General features: G+C 41.1%; 2 protein-coding genes across 6 annotated transcripts in view; one reads left to right on the top strand and one right to left on the bottom strand.

Annotated features, from left to right (window-relative positions):
• Positions 1–18218, bottom strand: part of LOC123766521 (UNC93-like protein) — a 37975-nt gene extending 19757 nt beyond the window's left edge. For 2 of the 3 annotated variants that reach the window (XM_045755741.2, XM_069308338.1), the window contains exon 1: positions 14446–14570. The gene's annotated coding sequence lies outside the window, so the exon portion shown is untranslated. Of the gene's footprint in view, positions 1–14445; positions 14571–18056 lie in introns of those variants that run through there. The other variant, XM_069308337.1, reaches the window with a different exon arrangement.
• A 464-nt stretch (positions 18219–18682) lies between these two features.
• On the top strand, positions 18683–24168 carry LOC123766646 (uncharacterized). 3 transcript variants are annotated; one of them, XM_069308099.1, is made up of 6 exons: positions 18683–18792; positions 19669–19880; positions 21660–21823; positions 22480–22626; positions 23339–23460; positions 23891–24168. In XM_069308099.1, the coding sequence occupies exons 1-6, from the start codon at positions 18734–18736 to the stop codon at positions 24009–24011; spliced, it is 825 nt and encodes a 274-aa protein (XP_069164200.1). In that variant the 5' UTR covers positions 18683–18733; the 3' UTR covers positions 24012–24168. The 3 variants fall into 3 exon arrangements, with proteins under 3 accessions (XP_069164200.1, XP_045611883.1, XP_069164201.1); XM_045755927.2 differs by lacking the exon at positions 18683–18792 and adding an exon at positions 18937–19086; XM_069308100.1 differs by lacking the exon at positions 18683–18792 and adding an exon at positions 18962–19086 and having other exon boundaries at positions 19673–19880.
• The last annotated feature ends 925 nt before the right edge of the window (positions 24169–25093 follow it).

Genomic DNA, 25093 nt, shown 5'->3' on the forward strand with positions numbered 1-25093 from the left:
ACACACACACACGACACAAGGCACATGTGCTCCAGGAAAAGCCTTGGAGGGTTAGCCCTACCACGAGCTAGAGAAAGGGAAAGTTCTCACCGTGCTAACAGGAATTAGAAGTCCTTAACCACATGCGTATACAAAAATAATAATAATAATAATCACCACATTATATCACCAAACATCACATCATCAAACATCTCTACATCACATCATAACAAATCACTACTACACATCAACTAAATTAACCATCACTATTACACAACTCATAACTACATCAAATCAAAACATCACTACGCATAACATACATCACCACACATCATCACTCCCAGAACAATATTATCCACACAACAACTCTACGCGAGCTTCATCAACTCCCATGTTTTATTATTCAACTCAGTGAAGTGCAAATTAGCCGCTCCCGGACTACAGGAGTAGCCATGACTGTTGTTGACGTCCCCATTGATACCCAACAAGGCTTCAGACTCGACGGACTCCAGGGTCATGGCTACGCTGTTATTGGGTACAAGCCGTTGAATACGTGGGTACTGGGTACAGGCCGTTGTATACGTTGGTAATGAGTGCAAGGCGTTGGATACATGGGTACTGGGTACAAGCCGTTGAATACGTGGGTACTGGGTACAAGCCGTTGGATACGTGGGTACTGGGTACAAGCCGTTAGATACGTGGGTATTGGGTACAGGCTATTGGATACGTGGGTATTAGGTGGTACAAGCCGTTGGATACGTGGGTATTGAGTTCAAGTCGTTGGATACGTGGGTATTGGGTTCAAGTCGTTGGATACGTGGGTATTAGGTTCAAGTCGTTGGATATGTGGGTATTAGGTTCAAGTCGTTGGATACGTGGGTATTAGGTTCAAGTCGTTGGATACGTGGGTATTGGGTTCAAGCCGTTGGATACGTGGATATTTGGCACAGGCCATGCTTTGGCCTGTGCCAAAGCATGGCCTTCTGCAGTTTCCTTCAATCTAATTATTCCATAAGCGTCTGGATCCACAGTACGGGAACCAGGAGGTGCAGTCTACCATAAAGGTACACAGGTGAGTGAACACCAACACAACAAAGGTGCAACACACGTACCCAAGAATTGTACCGTAAGTGAGAACATAAACCGAAATGTAGTCGGAAGAATCTGGCAAATTAGGGAGGATGTGAATCTTAAGTGTCAGGTGCTGCGGATACCACACTACCTGTGGCGTAAATGTGATCACATATATGTATGCATGTGTGAATGTGAAAAGGGTGAATAGTCTTCAAGGATCAGTTTTTCAATAGAACACCAAATGATTACTCAAGGAATAATACGGAATCTAATTAATCGTACATGTATACAACCTCAGTACCAGGACAAATGTATATGATTCGAATATAGTCAGACGAATATAATGGGGGACTCAGGTATAAAAGTATACTGTTCCGGGTCATTTCTGCTTTAATTCCGGGAGTCGGTGACAGGAAGCCTTCATACACACACACACACACATTATATATATATATATATATATATATATATATATATATATATATATATATATATATATATATATATATATATATATATATGTCGTACCTAATAGCCAGAACGCACTTCTCAGCCTACTATTCAAGGCCCGATTTGCCTAATAAGCCAAGTTTTCATGAATTAATGTTTTTTCGTCTACCTAACCTACCTAACCTAACCTAACCTAGCTTTTTTTGGCTACCTAACCTAACCTTACCTATAAATATAGGTTAGGTTAGGTTAGGTAGGGTTGGTTAGGTTCGGTCATATATCTACGTTAATTTTAACTCCAATAAATAAAAATTGACCTCATACATAGAGAAAAGGGTTGCTTTATCATTTCATAAGAAAAAAATTATAGTAAATATATTAATTCAGGAAAACTTGGCTTATTAGGCAAATCGGGCCTTGAATAGTAGGCTGAGAAGTGAATTCTGGCTACTAGGTACGACATATGTATATATATATATATATATATATATATATATATATACATTATATATAATGTATATGTCTCATTGAATATGACCGCATATTCTGTATTTACTATCTTCTGATTTAGGGCTTCTATCCCTCTAACTATTTTCCTAGCATCAGGACTTATCTGAAAGAGGAGTTCTCCAAGACTCATTTTCGTTATTTCAAGGTGAAGAAAACAGTGAATTACTATAGAATGTATTACACTTATTTATACAATTTGCACAACGTTTCGAACCTCCATGGTTCATTCTCAAGTGAAAAGAAATTACAGAACTCGTTGATTTATACCCGTACTGGGTCAGGGGATAAGACAATAAAGGTAAAAACAAGGGGGGATACATAGGGGATAAATGGGGGCGAAGCACGTAAGAACATAAGAATAAAGGTAACTGCGGAAGGCCTATTGGCCCATACGAGGCAGCTCCTATCTACATACAAAGATTAATTAGGTGTATTAATCACCTGATTAATCTTTGTATCAGGTGTAATAATCACCTGATTAATCTTTGTATGTAGATAGGAGTTGCCTCGTATGGGCCAATAGGCCTTCCGCAGTTACCTTTATTCTTATGTTCTTACGTGCTTCGCTCCCATTTATCCCCTATGTATCCCCCTTGTTTTTACCTTTATTGTCTTATCCCCTGACCCAGTACGGGTATAAATCAACGAGTTCTGTAATTTCTTTTCACTTGAGAATGAACCATGGAGGTTCGAAACGTTGTGCAAATTGTATAAATAAGTGTAATACATTCTATAGTAATTCACTATTTTCTTCACCTTGAAATAACGAAAATGAGTTTTGGAAAACTCCTCTTTCAGCTAAGCCCTGATGCTAGGAAAATAGTTAGACGGATAGAAGCCCTAAATCAGAAGATAGTAAATACAGAATATGCGGTCATATTCAATGAGACATGTTTAAAAGAAAACCTGCTGCCAGTATACACCAATAAATATATATATATATATATATATATATATATATATATATATATATATATATATATATATATATATATATATATATATATATATATGTCGTACCTAGTAGCCAGAACGCACTTCTCGGCCTACTATGCAAGGCCAAATTTGCCTAATAAGCCAAGTTTTCATGAATTAATTGTCTTTCGACTACCTAACCTAACCTAACCTAACTTTTTCGGCTACCTAACCTAACCTAACCTATAAAGATAGGTTAGGTTAGGTTAGGTAGGGTTGGTTAGGTTCGGTCATATATCTACGTTAATTTTAACTCCAATAAAAAAAAATTGACCTCATACATAATGAAATGGGTAGCTTTATCATTTCATAAGAAAAAAATTAGAGAAAATATATTAATTCAGGAAAACTTGGCTTTTTAGGCAAATCGGGCCTTGCATAGTAGGCTGAGAAGTGAGTTCTGGCTACTAGGTACGACATATATATATATATATATATATATATATATATATATATATATATATATATATATATATATATATATAAATGATTTAGGCTTTTTTCTAGATCCTCCAAGGTAGAAAAGCGAAAGCTGACCCTCCCTAGGATGCAACTCCACAACAGTTGTAAAACCCGGATGACAGGAATTAAGTGAAAGGAAACGTGCCAGCCCATTTAGGTCCCGGCCGAGAATCGAACCCGCGATCCTCGACTGTGAGTCGAAAACGAAGCCAACTGAACTTATTATAGCATGTTACTATCAGGCACCAGGTAACATACGGCGACTGAGGACTCGACCGCTCCTCCCTACCAACCAAAAGCTTCCTAGTACGCGTCATCGGCCCCTCTCCCCCCAATGAACCCCACGTATTGTACCTCAGTGGCTGACCGCCCCTGTCCGGTAAACCCGCCCGCACCCCTGCCTGCGCCAGTCCCCACACACCTCCCCACCCTCACCTTGTACCTCCCAACTCACAACATAAGTTCCAAATAGAACACATTTGTCAATAGCAATCCAGAGCCCATTATCAATGACAACCACCCAATCTAACATTCGAGTGTAGGGAGAATACTGGGACTGAATATGTACAGAAAACGGAATCTATATTCGCTTTAATAACACGATAAACAAAACAAAAACACCCTTTGGCAATCTGAGAAGATTCCGTAACCTTAGGACGAACAAAGACTTATACAAGACTTTAGTCAGGTCGCACCACCAGTACCCTCTAGTAATATTACACACTTTAAAGAAAATTATCATGCAAAACCCACGAGCAACGCCAAACAGTGAACTTAGAGGAGCTGCTTGCAATTAACATCTATTACTTCACTTCTCCATCTCCCCCTACCTCCCTCCACCTCATAAAAAAAAAAAATACTGATGGTGTCCGGGGAACTTTCCGGACTGAAACAAAGTTTTCCTAGTGTTGTATCAAAGGAATAGTGGGAGGAATGGGGGTGATTGGATCAGTGGAGAGGGAACAAAAAAGGCCCTTAAAGGGAACATCAAAACATGTCAATGCTTCACAGTATTCATCATGTAGTATCGGGAAGGCGGACAGTCCGTCTGCTGTTATAACTTATTCTATATTCTTCATTTCGAAACTTATTCCTTCATCTGTACCTCTCCATCTTCGTTTCTCTTCCACCCGTTAGAAAACAAGAGAGTCACTGGTGGGATAGAGGGAAGAGACTTGTCGAAGGTGGGATGGAGGGAAGAGACCAGTCGTAGGTAGGATGGAGGGAAGAGAGCAGTCGAAGGTAGGATGGAGGGAAGGGGCATTGGAGAGGAGGTTCATCACGGGAGGGGAGGAGAGGGAGGGAAGGGTTGTACCTGCCCAACAAGCTCCGCTGGGTACACATTCCACTAGTCATTGCAATACAGTTGTGTTGTAATCACTTGCATCATTACGAACCTCTTTGTTCAGTCGTCATTTCTGTGTATCAGTTGATTATGTATTTGATCTATTTTGCTATATATTGATCTATCTATACATCGACTTCTATACCGTTATTCGTCATTCTATTTCTTCAATCTTCCTCTGATTTTCATAATTATTTATGTTATTCTGTTTACTTTTATTTCCATCCAAAAAACTACATACTCTCTAGTTAATGGCAGGCGATACACTGTTGTCTTTCATCCGTTGGTCCCTCTCCTTTTTATCACGCTCACTTTCCCTTTCATTCTTTCATCAGCTTCTCCCTCTTCATGTCTTCAGGCTTCTCATTCCTCCCCTCTTCCCTCCGCACCATCACCTACCTACTCTTCAACGTTGAAGTCAAACAACTTTCGCTGTTCAGTGTTATTTTTGGCATTCATCTTTGTTTCTATTTCGTCATTCTTCATGTTTCTCAATCATTCTTCAGCTACATATATTTCTTTCTGCTCCGCTTCTTCTCATCCTATTTCTTCCACCTTTCTCTCACTTTCTCCTTCTCCCTCCGTCCCAGCTATCATAACTCATACTATGCTTCCCATTTCCAAACTGTTCCCTTCACTTACACCTCTCCATCATATTCACTAAAAAATAAAATAAAAATCCGCCTTTTGTCTCCATTGTTCGTCTTTCCTTCTCTTCCCCCCTCCTCCTCTCATCCTCCTCCTCCCCTTTCTTCTAAGCCCCCCTCTCCCTCCTCTTCTAAGCCCCTCCTCAAGTCCTGTAACCGGTTAGTCTCGGCCCTGAGACCCCCCTTCCCTGCCACCCTCTGTAAGATGTAAAAAAAAACATGAAGAAATGCAACAGCTAAATATAGCAACTCTCAGCTAATCTTCTACAGGTACAGGTTCACGGTAAAAGTGCATGTTCACGGTACAGGTGCAGGTACACTGTACCTGCAAGTGTACGGTGCAGGTACACTGTACCTGCAAGTGTACGGTGCAGGTACACGGTACAGGTACACTGTACAACTGCAGATACACGGTAGAGGAGCAGGTACACAGTGCAAAGAAGTCTAGGAAGGGAGAAAGTAAGAGGTCAAGGGGAGGGAGGGAGGAACGGAGGGAGGGAGGAACGGAGGGAGGGAGGAACGGAGGGAGGGAGAGACAGGGACAAGTGAGAAGGAGCAAAAAGGGTTCGGAGGGAAGGGAGAAGGGGGAGTGGCTTCTGTCACCTAAATCAAAGACGTAGATACCCGTCTAGAAAATCAATTACTCACCCAACAAGCCACATGACCTCCCTATAGGACATAACCATAAATGTATAAAGTTTTCTAGAAAAACACCTGCCATACTTAGAAAGCCACAGAGCTCACTCGACTATTCCATATACATCCGGCCACCATCCAGTTTGGCCACCGTCTTAGAGAGTAAGTCCCTTGAGTAAGGTCAGGTCACTCACGAAGAGAAGCCAACACGTGTCTAGAAAGGTAAACAGCTGTACAGGATTCTTAGGATTCTTTGATGGTTGATTCCTTAAAGAATTATCATTCAATCTTCGTTGATGCAAAGAAAAACTCTCATGCAAAGTGAGGTTAATTTTCATTGCCATAGAATTTGATGAGTAACATATGACAATTTTTTTTTTTTTTTTTTTTTTTTTGGGGGGGGGGGGGGGGGGGCATTGCCAATTAGAAAGCAACTCGGGAAAATATTAATGCTGATGGGGGGTATATTGAAGCCGGGTTTGGAGAAAGATATTGATATTGCTTATATACCAACCCGTTTTCTTGATTTGCCACAACGTCCATAATTCAAAGCGTTAACCTAACTAGAAACGTACGAGCCCATGCAACCCACCTATCCTAACCATCTGATGCATAGAAACCGTAGATTTTCATAGTACTTAGTAATTTGTACGTTGGAGATCGAAACGTACACAATGAGACGTACTAGTTGAGAAGACGGGTTACACGTGAGTTATGGTACATCCCGAGGAAGATGGTGACCACACACGCCTGTCAACCTGCGTGTCGATCTGTCACCTGTGTCGCGCTGCGTCACCCCCAACGCTGGTTTAAACTACAATCACATTTCTGTATTTTTCTCTCGACAGCCGAGTACAACAGTGTCATACTGACTTAACACACACTCCTGATATTTATCACACCTTCCCGTCGCCTCCAAGCCCCCATTATATCACGACTCATCCTCCACAAGCACATCATAGCATGATACGGAAGGCTGTGATTCAGAAACCGCCAGAAATGAGTCAGATAGCAACTAACTGGATGTTTTCGACCTTCGTGGCTCAGACTGGCCTCTGTGGTTTCAAAACCAATAACAGCTGTGGTGGTATTGATGCACCTGGGACTTGACAGATTTCGAGAGATGTAGCAATAGCCTCCAGCCACTTTCCACATCCACTGAGGTAAATATGTCGCCCTCTACACCTGGCCCCCACAGCCACATAGTGCGGAAGCACTTCCTCTTTCCTTATAGACACTGAAGTCTTTCCAGAAAACCAGCTGCAGGCATTAAGGAAATGCATTCTTGAGAGAAAGTGGTCTTTCCTGGCGAAGCCAATTCGTTACAACTCTATACAGCTTCTATTTAAACTTTGTCTTTAACATAGTAAAATGTTATTCATATAGATACCCACCATCTATTTATCAACTTGACCGTGAAATATACAGGTGAAATACACAAGGTGGACCATGAAATATACAGGGATATTGGGAGTGCCAGGCCTCACCAGGGGCACTTCTTACTGCCACTGCTTGGCACACTTCTCTACTGCTGACACTAGTCTCCTCACTACCCGACACTCCCTGATGCTACATGGCACTATATAAAATTACCTGACATTATATTGTAATCCCTTACACTATCTGACAATACCTGACACTTCTTGACACTACCTGAAGTTGCCTGACACTACATAGTAATCCTTTACCACTACCTAATAATTCTTGACACTACCTGAAGTTACCTGGCACTACATTGTAATCCTTTACACTACCTGACACTTCTTGACACTACCTGAAGTTACCTGGCACTACATTGTAATCCCTTACACTACCTGACACTTCTTGACACTAACTGAAGTACCTAACACTACATATCACACCTTGACACTCACAAACGCTATCTGATCCTCCCTGACACTTTATCTCACACTTGACAATTTCTTGTATACCCACCATGGAAAGGTCAAACGGGTTGGGCAACACTCTGAAGAGTGAGGTCTGTGTTGCCCTAATATCCTCACTACTATATGTTACCTGTCATATGTGTGGGGTTGGCTTAATAACACATTTATTTGTGTAATACAATTTATACAATAGTTGCTGCTGTATATGCGCGAATCCACTAACATGCATAACAAAATAAACAAATGGACACTCTTCGTCCTCATGGGACGGTATCAAGAGAAAGTTATAAACCAGTGTGGCTATATAGCACTTGGAGAGGATAGGAGGTCAAGGAAGTGGGATAGGAGGACGAAGTGAAGGAACGCCGATCGAACGCCGGTCCTGTAAGGCACAAGGCCTTCGCTGTATCGACCCCTCCAAGTGAAGTTTACCTTAAAAACAAGTTCAATCAGAGTTTCCCTCGTCCCAAGTCAGCAAATACCATGACTCGCTTTTTGTTTTCATGACCTACTTTGCAGGACAGGTTTTTCTTTTCTTTAATTATATAAGTTTTCCTACTTTCCATCGGGTTAGTAATATTCCACTGGTGGTTGATTATGCCCTCTGATATTTGCGCGTTTTATTAATTTACTTCAGAGGGTTAAGGCTGATGGTTTCCTTTTGTATTTCCTCTCTGTTTATATGTATTTCTACGACGTTACACTGTATTTTCCTTTTCCATTACTTTATTTCCTTATTTAATATATTATTTCTTTTATATAGTCTATCAGTTCATTAGTTCTCGTAATATTGCATCTTCTGTTGTTATCAGTTTTCCTTTTTTCCAAAATTATCTTTTTCATTTGTATATTATGATTTCACAGGCAGGCTCGCATCTCTATTGTTTTCTTTCTTCTCTGTTTACATGTTCTAGTGTATTACTTTCCTGACATTGCGATTGCCTCTTCCCGGTTTCTGCTTTAAATGTTTTCGTCGGTTGTACAACTAAACCTACACACTACACACGTAGGTATCTATCTTCAAGCTCTACCTTGAGAGAAACAGTCTCACTTCTTAAAGGGTCCGCGTTCGATCTCTATTGATCCAGGTGATTTTGCAGAGTTTGTTGACTCCGTTCACATATCGCAGCAACTTTATTTGGATTATGCTTTATTATGATAATTATTCTTTATTAGGATAAAGCTTAACGTTTTATCCTAATAATTATTTTACCGTATTTGTTCCGTCGATCTGGATAATTGTAGCTCTTTTTTTAAGTTGAAATATAGAAAGACGATTTCCTTCCTTTCCTATACACACTAATAATGAAATACGGTGACACACTGAAGTTCAAAGTACACACAGGAAAACTGCTTTCTAATACGGCCACGATCAATTTTACTCACACTAAGATAACAGGACGATACGAGGCGTGGTGACTTCATCCTCTCCCGGTAATTATAGTATTTCCATCCAGTATAGTTACTTGAAGATGAGACACAGTACATGAGCACTCCTGAGTACATGTGCACCTCCTTCAGCACCCTGTATAAGGTATGCAACAAGTGAGCAACGAGGGAATCATTCTCCTCAGAGGAGATGCGATAAACAATGTGATCAACATGCAGATATTTAATTACAATATTAGAAGGCTGATGATTTGACAACAAATCCACACTTCTGATACTAAAGGAAGTAACTATGTTTCGGCCCCGTCCTGGACCCTTGTCATACTTTATAGGATTTGATAGAGGTCGAGGACAGACCAAAATGTCGCCGGTTTTCTTTTTTTCATGTGTGTGTGTGTGTGTGTGTGTGTGTGTGTGTGTGTGTGTGTGTGTGTGTGTGTGTGTGTGTGTGTGTGTGTGTGTGTGTGTGTGTGAGTGTGTGTGTGTGTGTGTGTGTGTGTGTGTGTGTGTGTGTGTGTGTGTGTGTGTGTGTGTGTGTGTGTGTCTACAATAAAAGTAGTGTGGAGGAGGCGTACTAAACATTTCCTACAGTCAACACTCTTATTACGAGCAGAAAACAACAAGGTCACACGACAAGTTTTTCTGTTTTATTTTTATTTTTACTTGGTAAAAAATTACCGACTGGTAAACAAACGGTTAAAGCTCAATGAACCGTCGATCCTCCACGCCCACGGCACGGACTCATTAAGCAAGTTCTTTCGTAACTTTTCCTTCTTATCTCGTTCTTGGAGGTTACGTTGCGTTTTAACAAACTGTTTACGAATGGCGTTTCTTACTCTCCTGAGGCGGTCACTCTCCGCCTCGGAAGAGTGTCACGAAGCTTCCGTCTCGTGACGGAAATGACTTCCGCAATAAGGAAAATTACGATCATAAACACCCAACTGGTGTTATTACGAAGGTTTGTGACGCAGCCGTATCTGCGGTTGCTGCATGCTCACACACAAAGCATCGCTTACCACAAATTCCCGGAAAGTATTGCAGCGAAAGGCGCTATGCAACAAGCTCGCTAACGGAGAGCAGCACATCACCTAAATACTAAGACATGCATAACACCACAACTTTCAAATCTAATATATTATGGAGTACTCACCACTAATACGGTATTACTGTCAACAGTCTAATCTAAAAGTGTTAGAAAAACTAAGACAAAGCTGCGTATCTAGTGAGAAGGAAAGTTAATGTGAAAATCAATAGGGCAGGAAAGGCATCGAACTTGTGTCCTGGGACACCCTAGACGCACGCCTTAACCCATTGGACCACCATACGGTAAAAGGTAATTTAACCTTGGGAACAGCTTTTGTGATTCCCTAATGTATTTGTAAAGGAAATGCCGCTTCTGGAAATATTCCTTATTAAGACTACTCATTAGCTCTTTCGATAGAGCTTCAGGCTCACATGCGTGGGGGTCCGCGGTTCGAGGCTCGTAGAGCCCAGGTGGATGGATTAAAAATGAAATGTGTTGACTCAGTGCGGTCCATCCAAATCCCAATACAGAAGAGATGCGGTTGGTGTGTGTATTCAACCAAGCTACAAAATTCCACAACCCCCCCATTTATAAGTTTTCCCCGAGTACTTCCCTCAATAAAAAGACTACCTAACGATAGGTGCGATATATGACTGCCAGAAAGATGTATCCTCAGCAAGTACAGAGGAATTTTTACTCTCTTATCACCCGAAATACGGAAAATTATGGAATGCCCTGCGACAACAGGCTGCCCACCATATCAAGCTGACTTCAAGAAATAAAAAATCGCGTACACGAATGGCTATTTACACATAATTGTAATTTAATTTGAATCTCTGCAGATAAGTGCAGCTTCAGATTGTATACTTCAAAGTAAACTGAAACAAATAACGTAGTATTACCTTAAAAAAGATTCTTTATTTAGGGTTAAACATGCCGTTCAAATGCTTGTCAGATTCCCATACGTTGCCGATGTTAACGTGATTATGTGCTCCTTCGCTGTTAGTGAGGTATAGGTGTTCCACCGCTGTTAATGAGTTTTATGCTTTCAGAGTGATAAGGTAAGGTAATTATGAGAAAAGCGTTAAGCCAACATTTGGAAGGAGCTGGATTATGACAACAAGGACTTGGGAACGGAGGACCGGGATGAAGGAACGGTGCCAATCCAACTGGGTCAACGGGGATCAAACACCAACTTTGCAAGAATCCAGGCCGTCAAGGTATTAATTAATCCAAGTAGTTTTCCAAATGGTGTACATATCCCTTTGTCTCCTTTCTCCCTTTCCGATGTTCATGACCATAAACCTTTGTTGGAATTTAATTCTAGCAACCATTTGTTTTACCGCACCTAAAGCTTGTCAAGGTGTTCCTGAATATTTTCTTCAATACCTCTCGATTTTTATATTAGTATTGCGTCGTTTCTGTTGTGTATCCAGCTACATGAACACACCTCCACATAGGTAGAGTTCGGGTACTACACACTACACTACACGCTACGCTACACGTGTGTAGTACCCGAACTACAGCTGTAGTGCAGCATACTACACGTATATATCTGTGTCAAGGACTCTCTGAATGACTACCACGTCAGGTTACTAAGCACAAGGTACGCATACTCAGTAACCACGGGTGTATGAGAGCCAGCCAATGGCTATTGTTGGGTGCGTAGATACCTGAAGGAGAACGACCTACGTCGTCATTTGCTCCGCCAGTAGAATGGTAAACAAGAAAAGTAAATCAATGCACAACCACGTCTCGCTTCATCAACAGTGGAGGCTCCAGAGCAAGACCATGAGGAGGAGCTAGACAAGAACTTCCTCTCTCTCTCTACACACACACACACACACACACACACATATTATATATATATATATATATATATATATATATATATATATATATATATATATATATATATATATATATATATATATATACAACTTTAGGAGAACTAAACTCGAGAAGAGTTTAGGAGAACTTTAAAACTCTCGTGTTTAGGAGAGTTGTGTCTTTTCATATATATATATATATATATATATATATATATATATATATATATATATATATATATATATATACATATATATATATATATATATATATATATATATATATATATATATATATATATATATATATATATATATAAACACAAGGGAAGTTTCAGAGAGTATGCAACTCAGCACAAACAAGACATCAAATGTCAACCCAACAAGCTGTAAGACGAACTTTTGAGTCGACATTGGTATCGCTGAACCACTCAGCTATAAGGCTTCTTTCCACAGAAGAAAACAGATCAAAGCTTTACATGTTCGAGAACAATAAGATGGCGTGAGAACACTCCACAAGTCTTACTAAAAAAAGGTCTTACTTTCTAACAATCAGTTTTCCTCTCTTTATTTTTTATTGTTTGCAAAATACCAGAAAGTTTCCGCTCCGAGGCGACTGACATTCCCGAAATTAAAAATGAGAGATGCAAAAACTGGTCTTGTATGATCAACTTGTTTGTGAAAGTTGTACATATTCAGAGTGCAAGACCTGTTACTTTTGAAGACACGTACACATGTACGCTTGATTTTTCGAAGGAAGACGCACACGACGCACATGCACGCACTCGAGCGCACGCATTCACACACACACGTAAAATCATATCCCTGTACATATAAAAACCCAATCGAAATGCAAATAACCTTAAATTGCATACATACAGTTTGTGAGAGCCTTGTTCTTGCAATCAACGGTGCAGAAACAGTAAAATTGGTAATCGACAAAGTTTGATAACATACCACTATCCTATGTCTCCTGTTTCTTGGTGTCTCAGTTCCTTGTACATTAACTGCAGTTAGAAAGTTACATCAACAATGTAAAGACAGACACAAGGCTTTCGTAGAACTGTAAACCTCAATACGGTATTTATTTTAGAATAGCAGAAATAATGTACATAATATATATAATGTTTCTGATAGACTATCATGCACCAACTTTAGTTCTTCATAATTGTAAAAGTATTGATAGAATGGAAAAAGTGAACAACGTGAAACCCTCAGAATTATACTTGGCTGTCCAATAACCACCAAAGTCCTCAAAATGCGGAAAGAACTAAATATACCATGCATTCAAGATTGAATATTTTAAATAAATCTTATGATTGGAGTGAAGCGTCAGCGTGATAATAAAAACAACATTGTATCAGTTGAACTGATAGAATACATATGCAATGGAGCTAATGATTCTAGAGGGATTCAAAGAACACTCATATTAAAATGTTGTGACTGCACTGGTGATTAAACCACACACCAGAAGATGAGAAGACGACGACGTTTCGGTCTGTCCTGGACCATTATCAAGTCGACTATTACAATGACTTGATTATGGTCCAGCACGGACCGAAACGTCGTCGTCTCCTCATCTTCTGGTGTGTGGTTTAATCATAATATCTTCAGCCACGATATTGTGACTTATCGTCTGCTTTGCGACTGCACTGTTAATGAAATAGTCTCCGTTGAGGTCTCATAAAGACCTTTTGTGCTCTTTGTATTCCTTTTTTTTTTGCGCTACCGATCACAGAATGAGTTTGGGGGTGTACAATAAACTAGCCGCCTCCGGGGGGCAACAATTATCAATCAATGTTCTGCCACAATTAAAGTTCTGCGTTAAATAATATAGAAATACATAGTTCACTTTAAAAATTTTGTTTATGCCAATTTTTGGTTAATTTTATTATTCCTTCGTTGTAACTCTTTCTTTTACATGATTATTGAAGCGGGTCGATACTTTTTAAGTATCGCTACAGTTTTACGATACATGAAGAACTCTGAGATAATATATATCTATTATCTCAGTGGGATGATTGAATATAATGCCACAAAAAATGGTCAAAACTTCTTATGGGAAAGGAAAATTCACTGCGGGATGGTATCAATGCAATAGTTAGTGCCACTGGAGAATTCTTGCAATATTCCTTGAGATAAACGTCAGCCGAACGTCAGTCACACGAGCAAAATCCTGCAACACAACATGATGCGTCAAGATGCCAAGCATCCCCACAGAGATGCTTGATTTCCTTACTCTGAGGACAAGTGTGGCGATAAGTAGGCGCGTACAAGCGAGCCAGATGGAAAGGAGAGATCCTCAGAGGAAACGCCGTGTCAGCACGAGAGAGCGATCACTAGTGTTGGAGGGCGTGCTGATCCACGGCCACCTTCCTTTCTCTTTCTGTGCCTTCAGTCCGCTACCCTTGTTGCCACGCCCGTGACTTGGCTTCAGTTTACCCTGTATTTACTCTGAGAAAACGGGGCTCCTTAAACGACGTTCAGCTATATATAATGGTTTAATCTGTAAGTTTTAAGATAATCAAATAAAAAATATTTAAGTAGCAAGGAAGCTTTCAGGATTTTACGGCCTTGAAGAATTAGGCCTCAAGTGTTGAATGCCAACTGGTCTGCAACAGGGCGTTGAGTCGCGCAGCCTGTCAGAGCCGAGGGTAAAAGTTCAACTACTGCATTGTGAAGGTCATGGAGGGAAACTTCACGACACCTCATTTATTCAAAATATTTCATGGGTGTTACGTGACTAAAAGGGTTCAGAAGAAACGCCAATGGTCAGAACATGTTGAGGATGAGATGACCTTTGGAACATAGGAATAAGCTGACCTAGACCTGGTGACCATCAGATGACTTTAGGCTCGGAGAGAAAGAGGAATTAGCTTCAGCTAAGTGACCCACAGATGACCTGCGAGAGATTGACCAGGCAGCCCGTACATGACCTTCTGAGCATAGTAACTGAGATGGAGCTTGACCTTATGAACCACATATGGCATTCTCAACATAGGAACGGGTGGGTCTTGACCTAGTGCCCGTGCACATGACTGTCCAAACATATAATGTGAGCTTGACCTGTTGACAAGCAGAAGGTCATCCAGTCTAACGTTCTACATCCTAGCGTGACCTTTCACCTTCATTAGGACCAAGTACCTCCAACTTTGACTTCCAAGAAAACATTATACATTATTTTGAAAATAATGTATAATGTAATGTATGATTCTGGCAAAAACGCCTAAACAGTATCACTGCAATTTACAGTACAAGTTTGTTTGAATATTAATATTGCAATATATGAAATATTTAACTTGTCGTGATGTAAAATTAACAATGGATATTCTAAGGAGAGATTACGAATACAGTTTTATACCAAGATGTCACTGTTAAAACTGCACCGATCTGTACTATTAATAATAATAATAATAATAATACAAATAAACTTAGGTTTGTAGCGTTATTTCAGCTGACAATTATTCTCAAGTCAGAATCTTCTTGAATCTTATGTCAACCCATTTGTTCAAGATCATAATCTCACGTGGCACTATTTTTATCTGCTGACGCTATTATTTCTTTGAACTACTTTATTTCTTTGGTCATTTTGTTCACCAAGTCAGAAAATCTTGGTCATCTTATTTTATTAACTGAAACTACGCCATTTTGAGGCATTCAATATAAAAGAAGGATTCAGTCTTCTGCAGGAAGAGGGAAATGTGAGCAACTTCTACTCTAATTGATCTGAAACAATTTTTTTTTTAACTTTTATCCTTATCTTAACTATCCAGTGATTTCTCGAAAGAACATAAGAAGAGAGGATAAAGCCTTAAATACCCATGTAAGGCAGCTCCTGTTTATAAACAAACTTTACTCATATATATATGTTTATCCTACGAGTGAAACAATCAAGCAATCCCACTTTTGTTATGTTTTGGGAATTTGTTCAATTCCCAAGCCACCATATAATCACGTTTATCTCGCCTTGAGATTTGATCATTGCTTCATCTCTGCATCTTCTTCCGTGGTGCATTCTTCCACAATCACTAAGCTTTATCTCCGCCTTAGTTCGGCTGACTGGCCCAATCGTGGAAACTGACAGCTTGATATTATGTTGGGTGACAAGATTCTTGTCACACGAAACATCCTTGTATGGTGAAACAGTCACTGACATAGTACACAAAATAGCATGGTAACTATCATGTTATATATATATTTCTAGTTTGTTCCTTTCCACCCTTCCTCCTCTAAACCATTGTTTAATATGCAATGTTCTTAAGCAATTCATTGGCGGAACAGAGCCTTCCTGGCTGCAATTTTCATTTGCAATCAACCACTCTATATATATATATCTATTAAAATAAGCATGTTACGTCTGTCCCTCGCAACGCAACTAAGGCATCTAATTAAACAGCCCCGTTCTAACGATTTGCTAAACTTGATATCTGACGTGGTTTTTGCCCTACAAAAGAGCGTTCGTGACAAAGCTTTTGACAAAGCTTTTGTTTTCACGAAATTACCGGTATGTTGACGCTGTGGTAGATATGGCCAAACCTTTAGGGCCTTAAATGTGAAGACAGGTTGCACGAGATGTGAGGTGAGGTGAGGCAAAATCGTCACGTTTTGAGAGAGTTCTCAGAGTCTCAAATAAACAATTATGTCATAAATGTTGCAGTCATTATTTTCCTTCGTTGCCATATATTCGCTGATCTGATAACGCGAAACTTCCACTGACAAATTCGCTTGCATAATCAGTCTCGTTTACTTTAAACCTGGACACAACTCCAGCCTCCCTGACCAGTTTTTCCTCTGGCCGCTCCTGTGGCCGCTTCTTCGTATCAGTTAAGCAGGTTCCTAAAGCTTTCGAGGCCCGCCTGCTTCGCTGCTGTTCGCCCGGCCACCTCTGACTTTCCACTCATATTGGAGGCATTCTCTTGTTCAACCTGTGTAAGATAGGTCACCGTTCAACCAGTCCTTAAGACAGGTCACCGTTCACACCGTCCTTGAGACAGGTCACCGTTCACCAGTCCTTGAGACAGGTCACCGTTCACCCAGTACCTACGACAGGTCACCGTTCAACCAGTCCCTACGACAGGTCACCGTTCAACCAGTCCCTACGACAGGTCACCGTTCAACCAGTCCCTACGACAGGTCACCGTTCAACCAGTCCCTACGACAGGTCACCGTTCAACCAGCCCTTAAGAAAGGTCACCGTAACAATCCCTTTAAGAACAACTATATTACCTATGTCTATTGTCTGAAATAGACATAGGATTGAATCTATCCTAAAATAAAAAAAAGGATATAATCCTGGATTTCGTTAGGTTCATTTTACTGGGGATCTTCTCTGGCACAACACTCGCATACACGAATATTTTGGATATTTCTGAGGCTTTTGACAAGCTGTGGTTCTCTACTCTGCAAGCTTTAATCCTTCTGCTTTACACCTTCTATTATTACAGACATTTCTAGTTTCCTCTGTGATTAATCTTTTGCAATTGTTGCAAATAACTCAACTTCTGTCCTTCTCTCCTTGTGAGGAGGAGCAGAGGAGAAGGTGGAAGAAGGGATATACATTTCTATGAAATATCTTAATAGACTTGCAAAGATAAGAGAATTAATGATTGATAGCTCACGAGAAGTCAACAAAATGGTACTGGTGATTTACACTCAAGATGATTAACTGATTAATCACTAAACATGTTAATCTACAAAAATGGTAGCAGAGAAGACCCTCTAAATGATTGGTCTGTATCGTTAAAAAGCGTGGTAGTCAAAACACTAGAAAAAATAATTCACGAAATGGGTAGAATGACAGAGTCAGTAGAGTTTTTAAACTGTAACAGAAACCATAACTCTAAAACTCACCACCACTGTAGCACACACCACCACCACCTCTGCGCGGCACATATTTAAAAATATCCCATATGTTTCAGTATGGTTTGTTGTTAGACTTGTGGCCTGTCTGGCTGTGCGGGGTTATTAAAGCCACCACAATAACTTATTGACCAACCAAGTATACTTTAGTCCTCAACAAGTCCCAGGACAACAGTGAACTCTCAGTATATACACACCGAGAAGCGAGGTTCACCTCACAGTCAGTATATATCCCGTCCTGCACTATTTTCTCCATGGGTAATAAATATGCTTTAGGAGATATGTTTCAGTGTCGGAACCACAACTCGGTCTCGTATATAGTAATACTCATAATTATATTCACCCCATTCGTCACTTTTGACTACAAGACTACAGATTTTATTGTCAGTTTTTGATATATACATCTGGCAACCAACTTACATGATGACTCTTTAATACGATGTAATAACAAAGGTTTTTTCTCACATATAAATTATTATTATTTATTGGAGCTTATATCTAGATAAGTCTAGATCTAGCTTGGTCTAGATAAGGTGTTGTTGACTTAGGGGCGACGCTGTCCTAGATAAGGAGTTTTCGTTATTGTGATTCAGGAAGTGGTTACAGTCCAGGCTGGAAGTGAGCTATTCACGTCTCGAGTCTTACCTTCGAACAAGTTCCTGTGGATCATGTCAAATACCGACACTTGGATAATAATATTATATGACAAATATGTTGTCAACCCGAGGTGATTTTGTTTTTTGGAAGGGCAGACACATTTGTGTATGTGACATGTTTAACGTGAGCAAAACTTTGTGTTTCTCAGCTTCGAACATGATTTCGGGGTGTTTAGAATCTCCTAGTTTGTTTATCCCATTCATGGGTTCGGAATCATTGTGATGACACGTCAGTAAAGCACTCGGCTTAGCCTGGCAGCCAACCAGCCAGCCAGCCAGGGAGGGGACGTGACGAAACTTTGTGTATACATTGTATTCTTTGGCTATAACTATCTAGATAAAGGCGATATGATAACATATAGAAGGTAAGGATATCAAAGTGATGCTGTGACCGCCATGTGTTGTATAGAAACTATCGACGAGTATAGGGGAAGGTGATCGCAAGTGTTTGAGGTGAATGCAGGTTAACTCCCTGGTCAGGAGTTAGGAGGATCGGATATAATACTCCCTAAAGCATTATACAGAATGCGCTTAAAGAGGCGGAATTATATTTGCTGACTACTGAGAAAATGGCTACTATGGTGGCTTGAATTAAATGGCAAGATTCATGAGATAGGGGAATATTAAATGAATATATTTGTGATTTACCTCTGTTTACTAGAGTAAGTGTGACAGCCTTGGCTTCAACTTCAGGGGTGTTGTAACTCCTGTCTCCAGAAGACAGGAATGGTGTAATAAGTGTACCAGAGAACCCACGTAAGGTGCGTCTTATTTACATTAGATATTTAAACTAACCGACAGACAGACTAGGCGAGAGCAGTGATTTTCATCCACCATTTGTATCTTGGCTGCTATAAAAAATACTTAGGATTCAGAATGTTTTTTCTAGCATGGTGGTACTTTAGTTTGATCAACACACTGTAAATTTGTAAAAGCTGTTTTCTTAGGCAGGTTGTGGGAGTGTGGTTGTGGTGGACGGTATTAAGAGCGGCGGGACAAGGACCTTCCCATATGGGGGAGCACCAACACCAGCTGCAGCAGCAGCAACAGCAGCAACAGCAGCTGTTGAAGCAACAAGAACAGCAGCAGCTGCTGAATCAACAGCAGCAGCAACAACAGCAGCAGCAGCAACAGCAGGATGACCCCCAGAGTGTCAAAGGTGGGAAGTGCTCATCGTCTTGGCTCAATTGTTGAGAGTTGGCTCGATGAAGAGGCAACATCACCTCCTCCCTTAGACTTATCTTAAGTGATCACCAACTGAAAGTTAACCGAATCAAAATATCTCTCGGACAATTATTGCCTAATTCTTCTCTTACGTTACCTAAATGATAGTGACAACACAGTAATTTCAAATTATTGTTTGACTGGTCAGTTCGTAACACCTTGACTAGTTTAATCATAACCTAACCTTGTATTCATCCTGTGGGCAATGTTGACGAAGTCACGTAATAGGTTGTGTGGAATTGGATCTCATTGTTCTATACAGTTGAATGTGTTGAAGTACTTGCTCTTTATTTGCTTGATACACTTCTCCCTAAACAGTCATCTAGTGGGCGGCAAAAGGAATATTACAGTCATGTGCATTCGCCACTTTAAGCTGTCAGTTTTGGATATATGGACATTATATAATTTTGAATGAATATTTAGTCATTTTCTTGAACGTCAGTAGTAAGAGCTGTCTCTAAATTCCATGTTTTTCACGTTCAATCGGACAGCGATACAGCTCCCCTGACGTGGAGTAAACATAAATGTTTAAAAATTTTCTTAAGCGTCAAATGCTTTGAACAACTTAATAATTTTACTACCCAATTTGACAAAGTATAGCTTATGTAACGTGTACAAATTTGACCGACTTCTTGAAGCGGTTCGATCATTAAGAAGTTAAAATCCCTACACGAGTAAAATTTACATTGCAGATTTTAGCCATAAGGTTAAGTGTAAATTAGGTTGTACTTGTAATCGCAACATTGATAAACACCTCCAGTGGTCACATGTAGGGCAAACACCACGTTGATTCAACATAGAATAAACGTTGATTTAATGTTACTCGAACGTGTTTTGCCTGCAGGGGTTTGGTTGCCATTCGAGGTCAGTACAGACAGTATGGTTGGTTGAAGTTCGAGGTCAGTACAGACAGAATGGTTGGTTGAAGTACAGACAGTATGGTTGGTTGAAGTACAGACAGTATGGTTGGTTGAAGTTCGAGGTCAATACAGACAGTATGGTTGGTTGAAGTTCGAGGTCAGTACAGACAGTATGGTTGGTTGAAGTTCGAGGTCAATACAGACAGTATGGTTGGTTGAAGTTCGAGGTCAATACAGACAGTATGGTTGGTTGAAGTTCGAGGTCAATACAGACAGTATGGTTGGTTGAAGTTCGAGGTCAATACAGACAGTATGGTTGGTTGAAGTTCGAGGTCAATACAGACAGTATGGTTGGTTGAAGTTCGAGGTCAATACAGACAGTATGGTTGGTTGAAGTTCGAGGTCAATACAGACAGTATGGTTGGTTGAAGTTCGAGGTCAATACAGACAGTATGGTTGGTTGAAGTTCGAGGTCAATACAGGCAGTATGGTTGGTTGAAGTTCGAGGTCAATACAGACAGTATGGTTGGTTGAAGTTCGAGGTCAATACAGACAGTATGGTTGGTTGAAGTTCGAGGTCAATACAGACAGTATGGTTGGTTGAAGTTCGAGGTCAATACAGACAGTATGGTTGGTTGAAGTTCGAGGTCAATACAGACAGTATGGTTGGTTGAAGTTCGAGGTCAATACAGACAGTATGGTTGGTTGAAGTTCGAGGTCAATACAGACAGTATGGTTGGTTGAAGTTCGAGGTCAATACAGGCAGTATGGTTGGTTGAAGTTCGAGGTCAATACAGACTATGGTTGGTTGAAGTTCGAGGTCAATACAGGCAGTATGGTTCGGTGTTTTGCAGGTGTTCTGGAGGCCATAATCAAGGTGGCCGTGAGCATGTGGGATAAGAAGAAGCTGGAGCATGTGGCAGACCTGCGTCGCACCGTCCGCCAGACTGGGAGGCAAGTGAGAGACATCTCGGCCTACCTCTATCCTGCCCTCTCCTACGCCTCCCTCCTCACACAGGTAAATGTCGACGTACTCGTCTTAATTTCTTAAGGAGTTCAGGGATTTGAGTGGGTGGGTAAGAGTATTTTTTGGGTGTGTGGGGGTGGTTGTGCAGTATGGCGTGATGTGTTGTAAAGAGATAGCATAGGGGGAATCAGTCTGGAAGAAATAGAAGGGCAATATACTAAGGGAAAGGTTAAGAGAAACGTACAAGAACATAATTAGTGAATACCACGATAAGGCCTTTATACCCATTGTAGACGGCCCCATTGAAATCTAACCTCCCTTCCCCGTCACCCATATACAGGGCGGAACCCGTCCACTTACGTTATACATCGCAATTTTATGGAATCGATCACTTTGCTAAAAATGTGATGCATTAGTAAAATTAAACCCCTCAGTATATTTACTATATATCTGCCAGGATAGGTTAGGTGGGTTGCTTTGGCTAGACATTTTAGGGAAGCCATTTACCTGACTCTTTTGATCTTCTGCATATTTCTCTATATATATTCTAAGAGTCGGTCATAGATCAGTCAACTAGCGTTCAAGAGCTGGTCAATAGTTAAGGTAACCAGGGACCAAGAGCCGGTCAGAGATCAGTAACCAACCTAGGAGCAGAGACAGCCAGTAGGAGTCCACAGATTAGCAGACGATTCTTCTCCCTCACACAGGTGGTGTCGCTGACTCCAATCTTGGTGTCGGCGGTAGTGTCGGCAGTGTCGGCGGTGGTGTCGGCAGTGGGTCTGGGGGTGTCTTGGACAGGCACAGGGATCGCCTACAGCGGCCAAGCTGTCCACTTCGTTGGCAACCTCATAGAGGCGAGTCACCTCCTTATCTTCTTTATTTCTAGTTTTAAATAATTTATTTTTTATTTCTAGATTTTATTTTAATTGTTCTTTATTCATTCTATGTGTTTCCACTTATTTTCTTCCCTAATGCCTCCATCTCTCCCTTCCCCTCTCTGTAGCTCTTCCACCTCCATGCCTCACTTCTTCCTTACCCTAACTCCCTCCATCTTCCCAGCTTCTCCATGGCCTACTGGCAAGGCTTCGTACAAACATTTCTTTTACCCAGTGTCATCTCCTGTGGCCTTACACTTGAGAACTCTCGCTGCTAACACACACACACACATGTATATCAATATAATAACGTTATTCTAGTAACAAGACCACTCGTGATTGTCTCCTCGTACGGGCTCCTCCTCGCCTTACACACACATGAACAGTGGATATCTTTCACATCTAGCACCCTTTTTAATTATCCAAAGCCTTGCTATGTAGCTAAGAGGATCTTGATAACACATGTTCGAATTGCTCAGATGGAAATTTTAATCAAACTCATTCTTCAAAACTGCCCAAATGCTTGAATTTTAAATATTCAGGTGTTCAAAAGTTTCCTTTCAACTGATTGCTATGTAAGCACCAATGCTGCTTCTTCAACTCTTTTTTAATGTTTATTATATTGCAAAGTAAACTGTATGGTCACCCTTGCTGCATTAAGAGACTTATGTCTTTCAATCTCCTTGGACAGAAATTTGCTTTGAAGGTTCCGGCAGTGATGACCATGGTTGTGTTAACTGGCATCTCGCTTCTCTTCATGTACCCAAATCTTCAAGAACGGTTCTTCGCCAACCTCGCTTCATATGGGCTTGGGTACGTTTCTTCAATGCCGTCCTCAGGTTTCTTTGGATTTTTCTAATTTAACTCTTCGCCCTTGTACTTCATCCCTCACTTGCCACAAGACTAAAATGGTCCATCTTTAAACAGTTGTAAAATGCCTCAGATATGTGCTTAGAGTACACTTACATTTGATTCGCTAAATTATCACTTCATACAGGTCTGCCCAAGCACTTGGACTTTTCAGTAGAGTGGATACCTCGCCTTCGTGCAGGTCTGTGTTAAAATCCTGATGTTCCAGGTGGTTGGGCTCCATTCTTTAGCTCAGTCCTATCCCAGTTCCTTGTCCTCTTGTCCTTTCAATGTGCAATCAAGTCATACTGCTTTTTCCTCGTGATTACCTTTACTTCCATCAAGTTCTTACCAAATATGTAATCCAGGTGATAGAGTACATTATGTTCGTCAGGCTGGCGGGGATGATGGCGACTGGGGTCAGGTCCTTCGTACCGGATGACACGGTGTGGGCGACCTTCATTGACACCTTCCACAATTTCGTCCTCACTCTCAGGAACAATCTTGTCGTTTGAGCTCTAAGCCTCTGGCGGCTGTGTTTTGATTTCACGCGTCATCAGTGCGCCTGGTATGAAAACCTTTACATATATAAGCCTGTGTACCTGGCCTCTGAATCCAACTCACTGCAGCTGACCCTCTATAGTAACCGTCCCCCTGACCTGAACCCCCCCTGTACCTGACCATCCCCCACCCTGTACCTGACCATCCCCCACCCTGTACCTGACCCTCCCACCCTGTACCTGACCCTCCCACCCTGTACCTGACCCCACCCTGTACCTGACCCTCCCACCCTGTACCTGACTCCCCCTGTACTTGACTCCCCCTGTATCTGACCCCCCCACTTTGTACCTAACCCCCCACCCTGTACCTGACCCCCGTGTATTTAACCCCCCCCTGTACCTGACCCCCCCCCTGTACCTGATCCCCCCTGTACCTGACCCCCCCCCTGTACCTGACCCCCCCCTGTACCTGACCCCCCCCCCTGTACCTGACCCCCCCCCTGTACCTGACCCCCCCCTGTACCTGACCCCCCCCTGTACCTGACCCTCCCCCCTGTACCTGACCCCCCCCCAGTACCTGACCCCCCCCCCCTGTACCTAACCCCCCCCCCTGTACCTAACCCCCCCCCCCTGTACCTGACCCCACCTGTACCTGACCCCCCCCCTGTACCTAAAGAAAGTAATAATCAGGTACAGTGACATCACCACTCAACGTCGTGTCTTCTCATCAATATGACAGTATCAGTACACTAAAGTTGTTTGATTTGGCCTCGTTTTATGTTCAGCAAGTAACAGTAATGAGAGTAATGAGAGAATTAATTAAAGTGCCGAAGATTATATGTACATTTTTTTTAATGGTTACACTGATAATCGGGTGTGTTTTTAGTGTTTTAAACTATGCTCGAATTTTGTAAACAATAAATTATTAGTACTAAAGCACGAATCCTTAATTAAGAAATTCCATCACTTCTGTAGCATACTCTTGGATATCTTCAGTCATAAACGTGGAACAGACGTGTATATATAATAAGGGCTGACACTTTGCATAATGATTATATAGTAGCTAAAGTAATTGGTGACTTGATCGACTTCCACGA

The sequence above is a fragment of the Procambarus clarkii genome, chromosome 62 (genome assembly GCF_040958095.1).
Source record: "Procambarus clarkii isolate CNS0578487 chromosome 62, FALCON_Pclarkii_2.0, whole genome shotgun sequence".
NCBI classification, from domain to species: Eukaryota; Metazoa; Arthropoda; class Malacostraca; order Decapoda; family Cambaridae; genus Procambarus; species Procambarus clarkii.

Bases quoted from the DNA above. Each gene is read 5' to 3' on its own strand.
- LOC123766646 (XM_069308099.1), top strand. From the start codon at position 18,734: ATGTCAAATACCGACACTTGGATAATAATATTATATGACAAATATGTT. The intron at 19,881-21,659 runs GTGGGAAGTGCT...GGTGTTTTGCAG, and splicing joins TGACCCCCAGAGTGTCAAAG to GTGTTCTGGAGGCCATAATC. The intron at 21,824-22,479 runs GTAAATGTCGAC...TCCCTCACACAG, and splicing joins ACGCCTCCCTCCTCACACAG to GTGGTGTCGCTGACTCCAAT.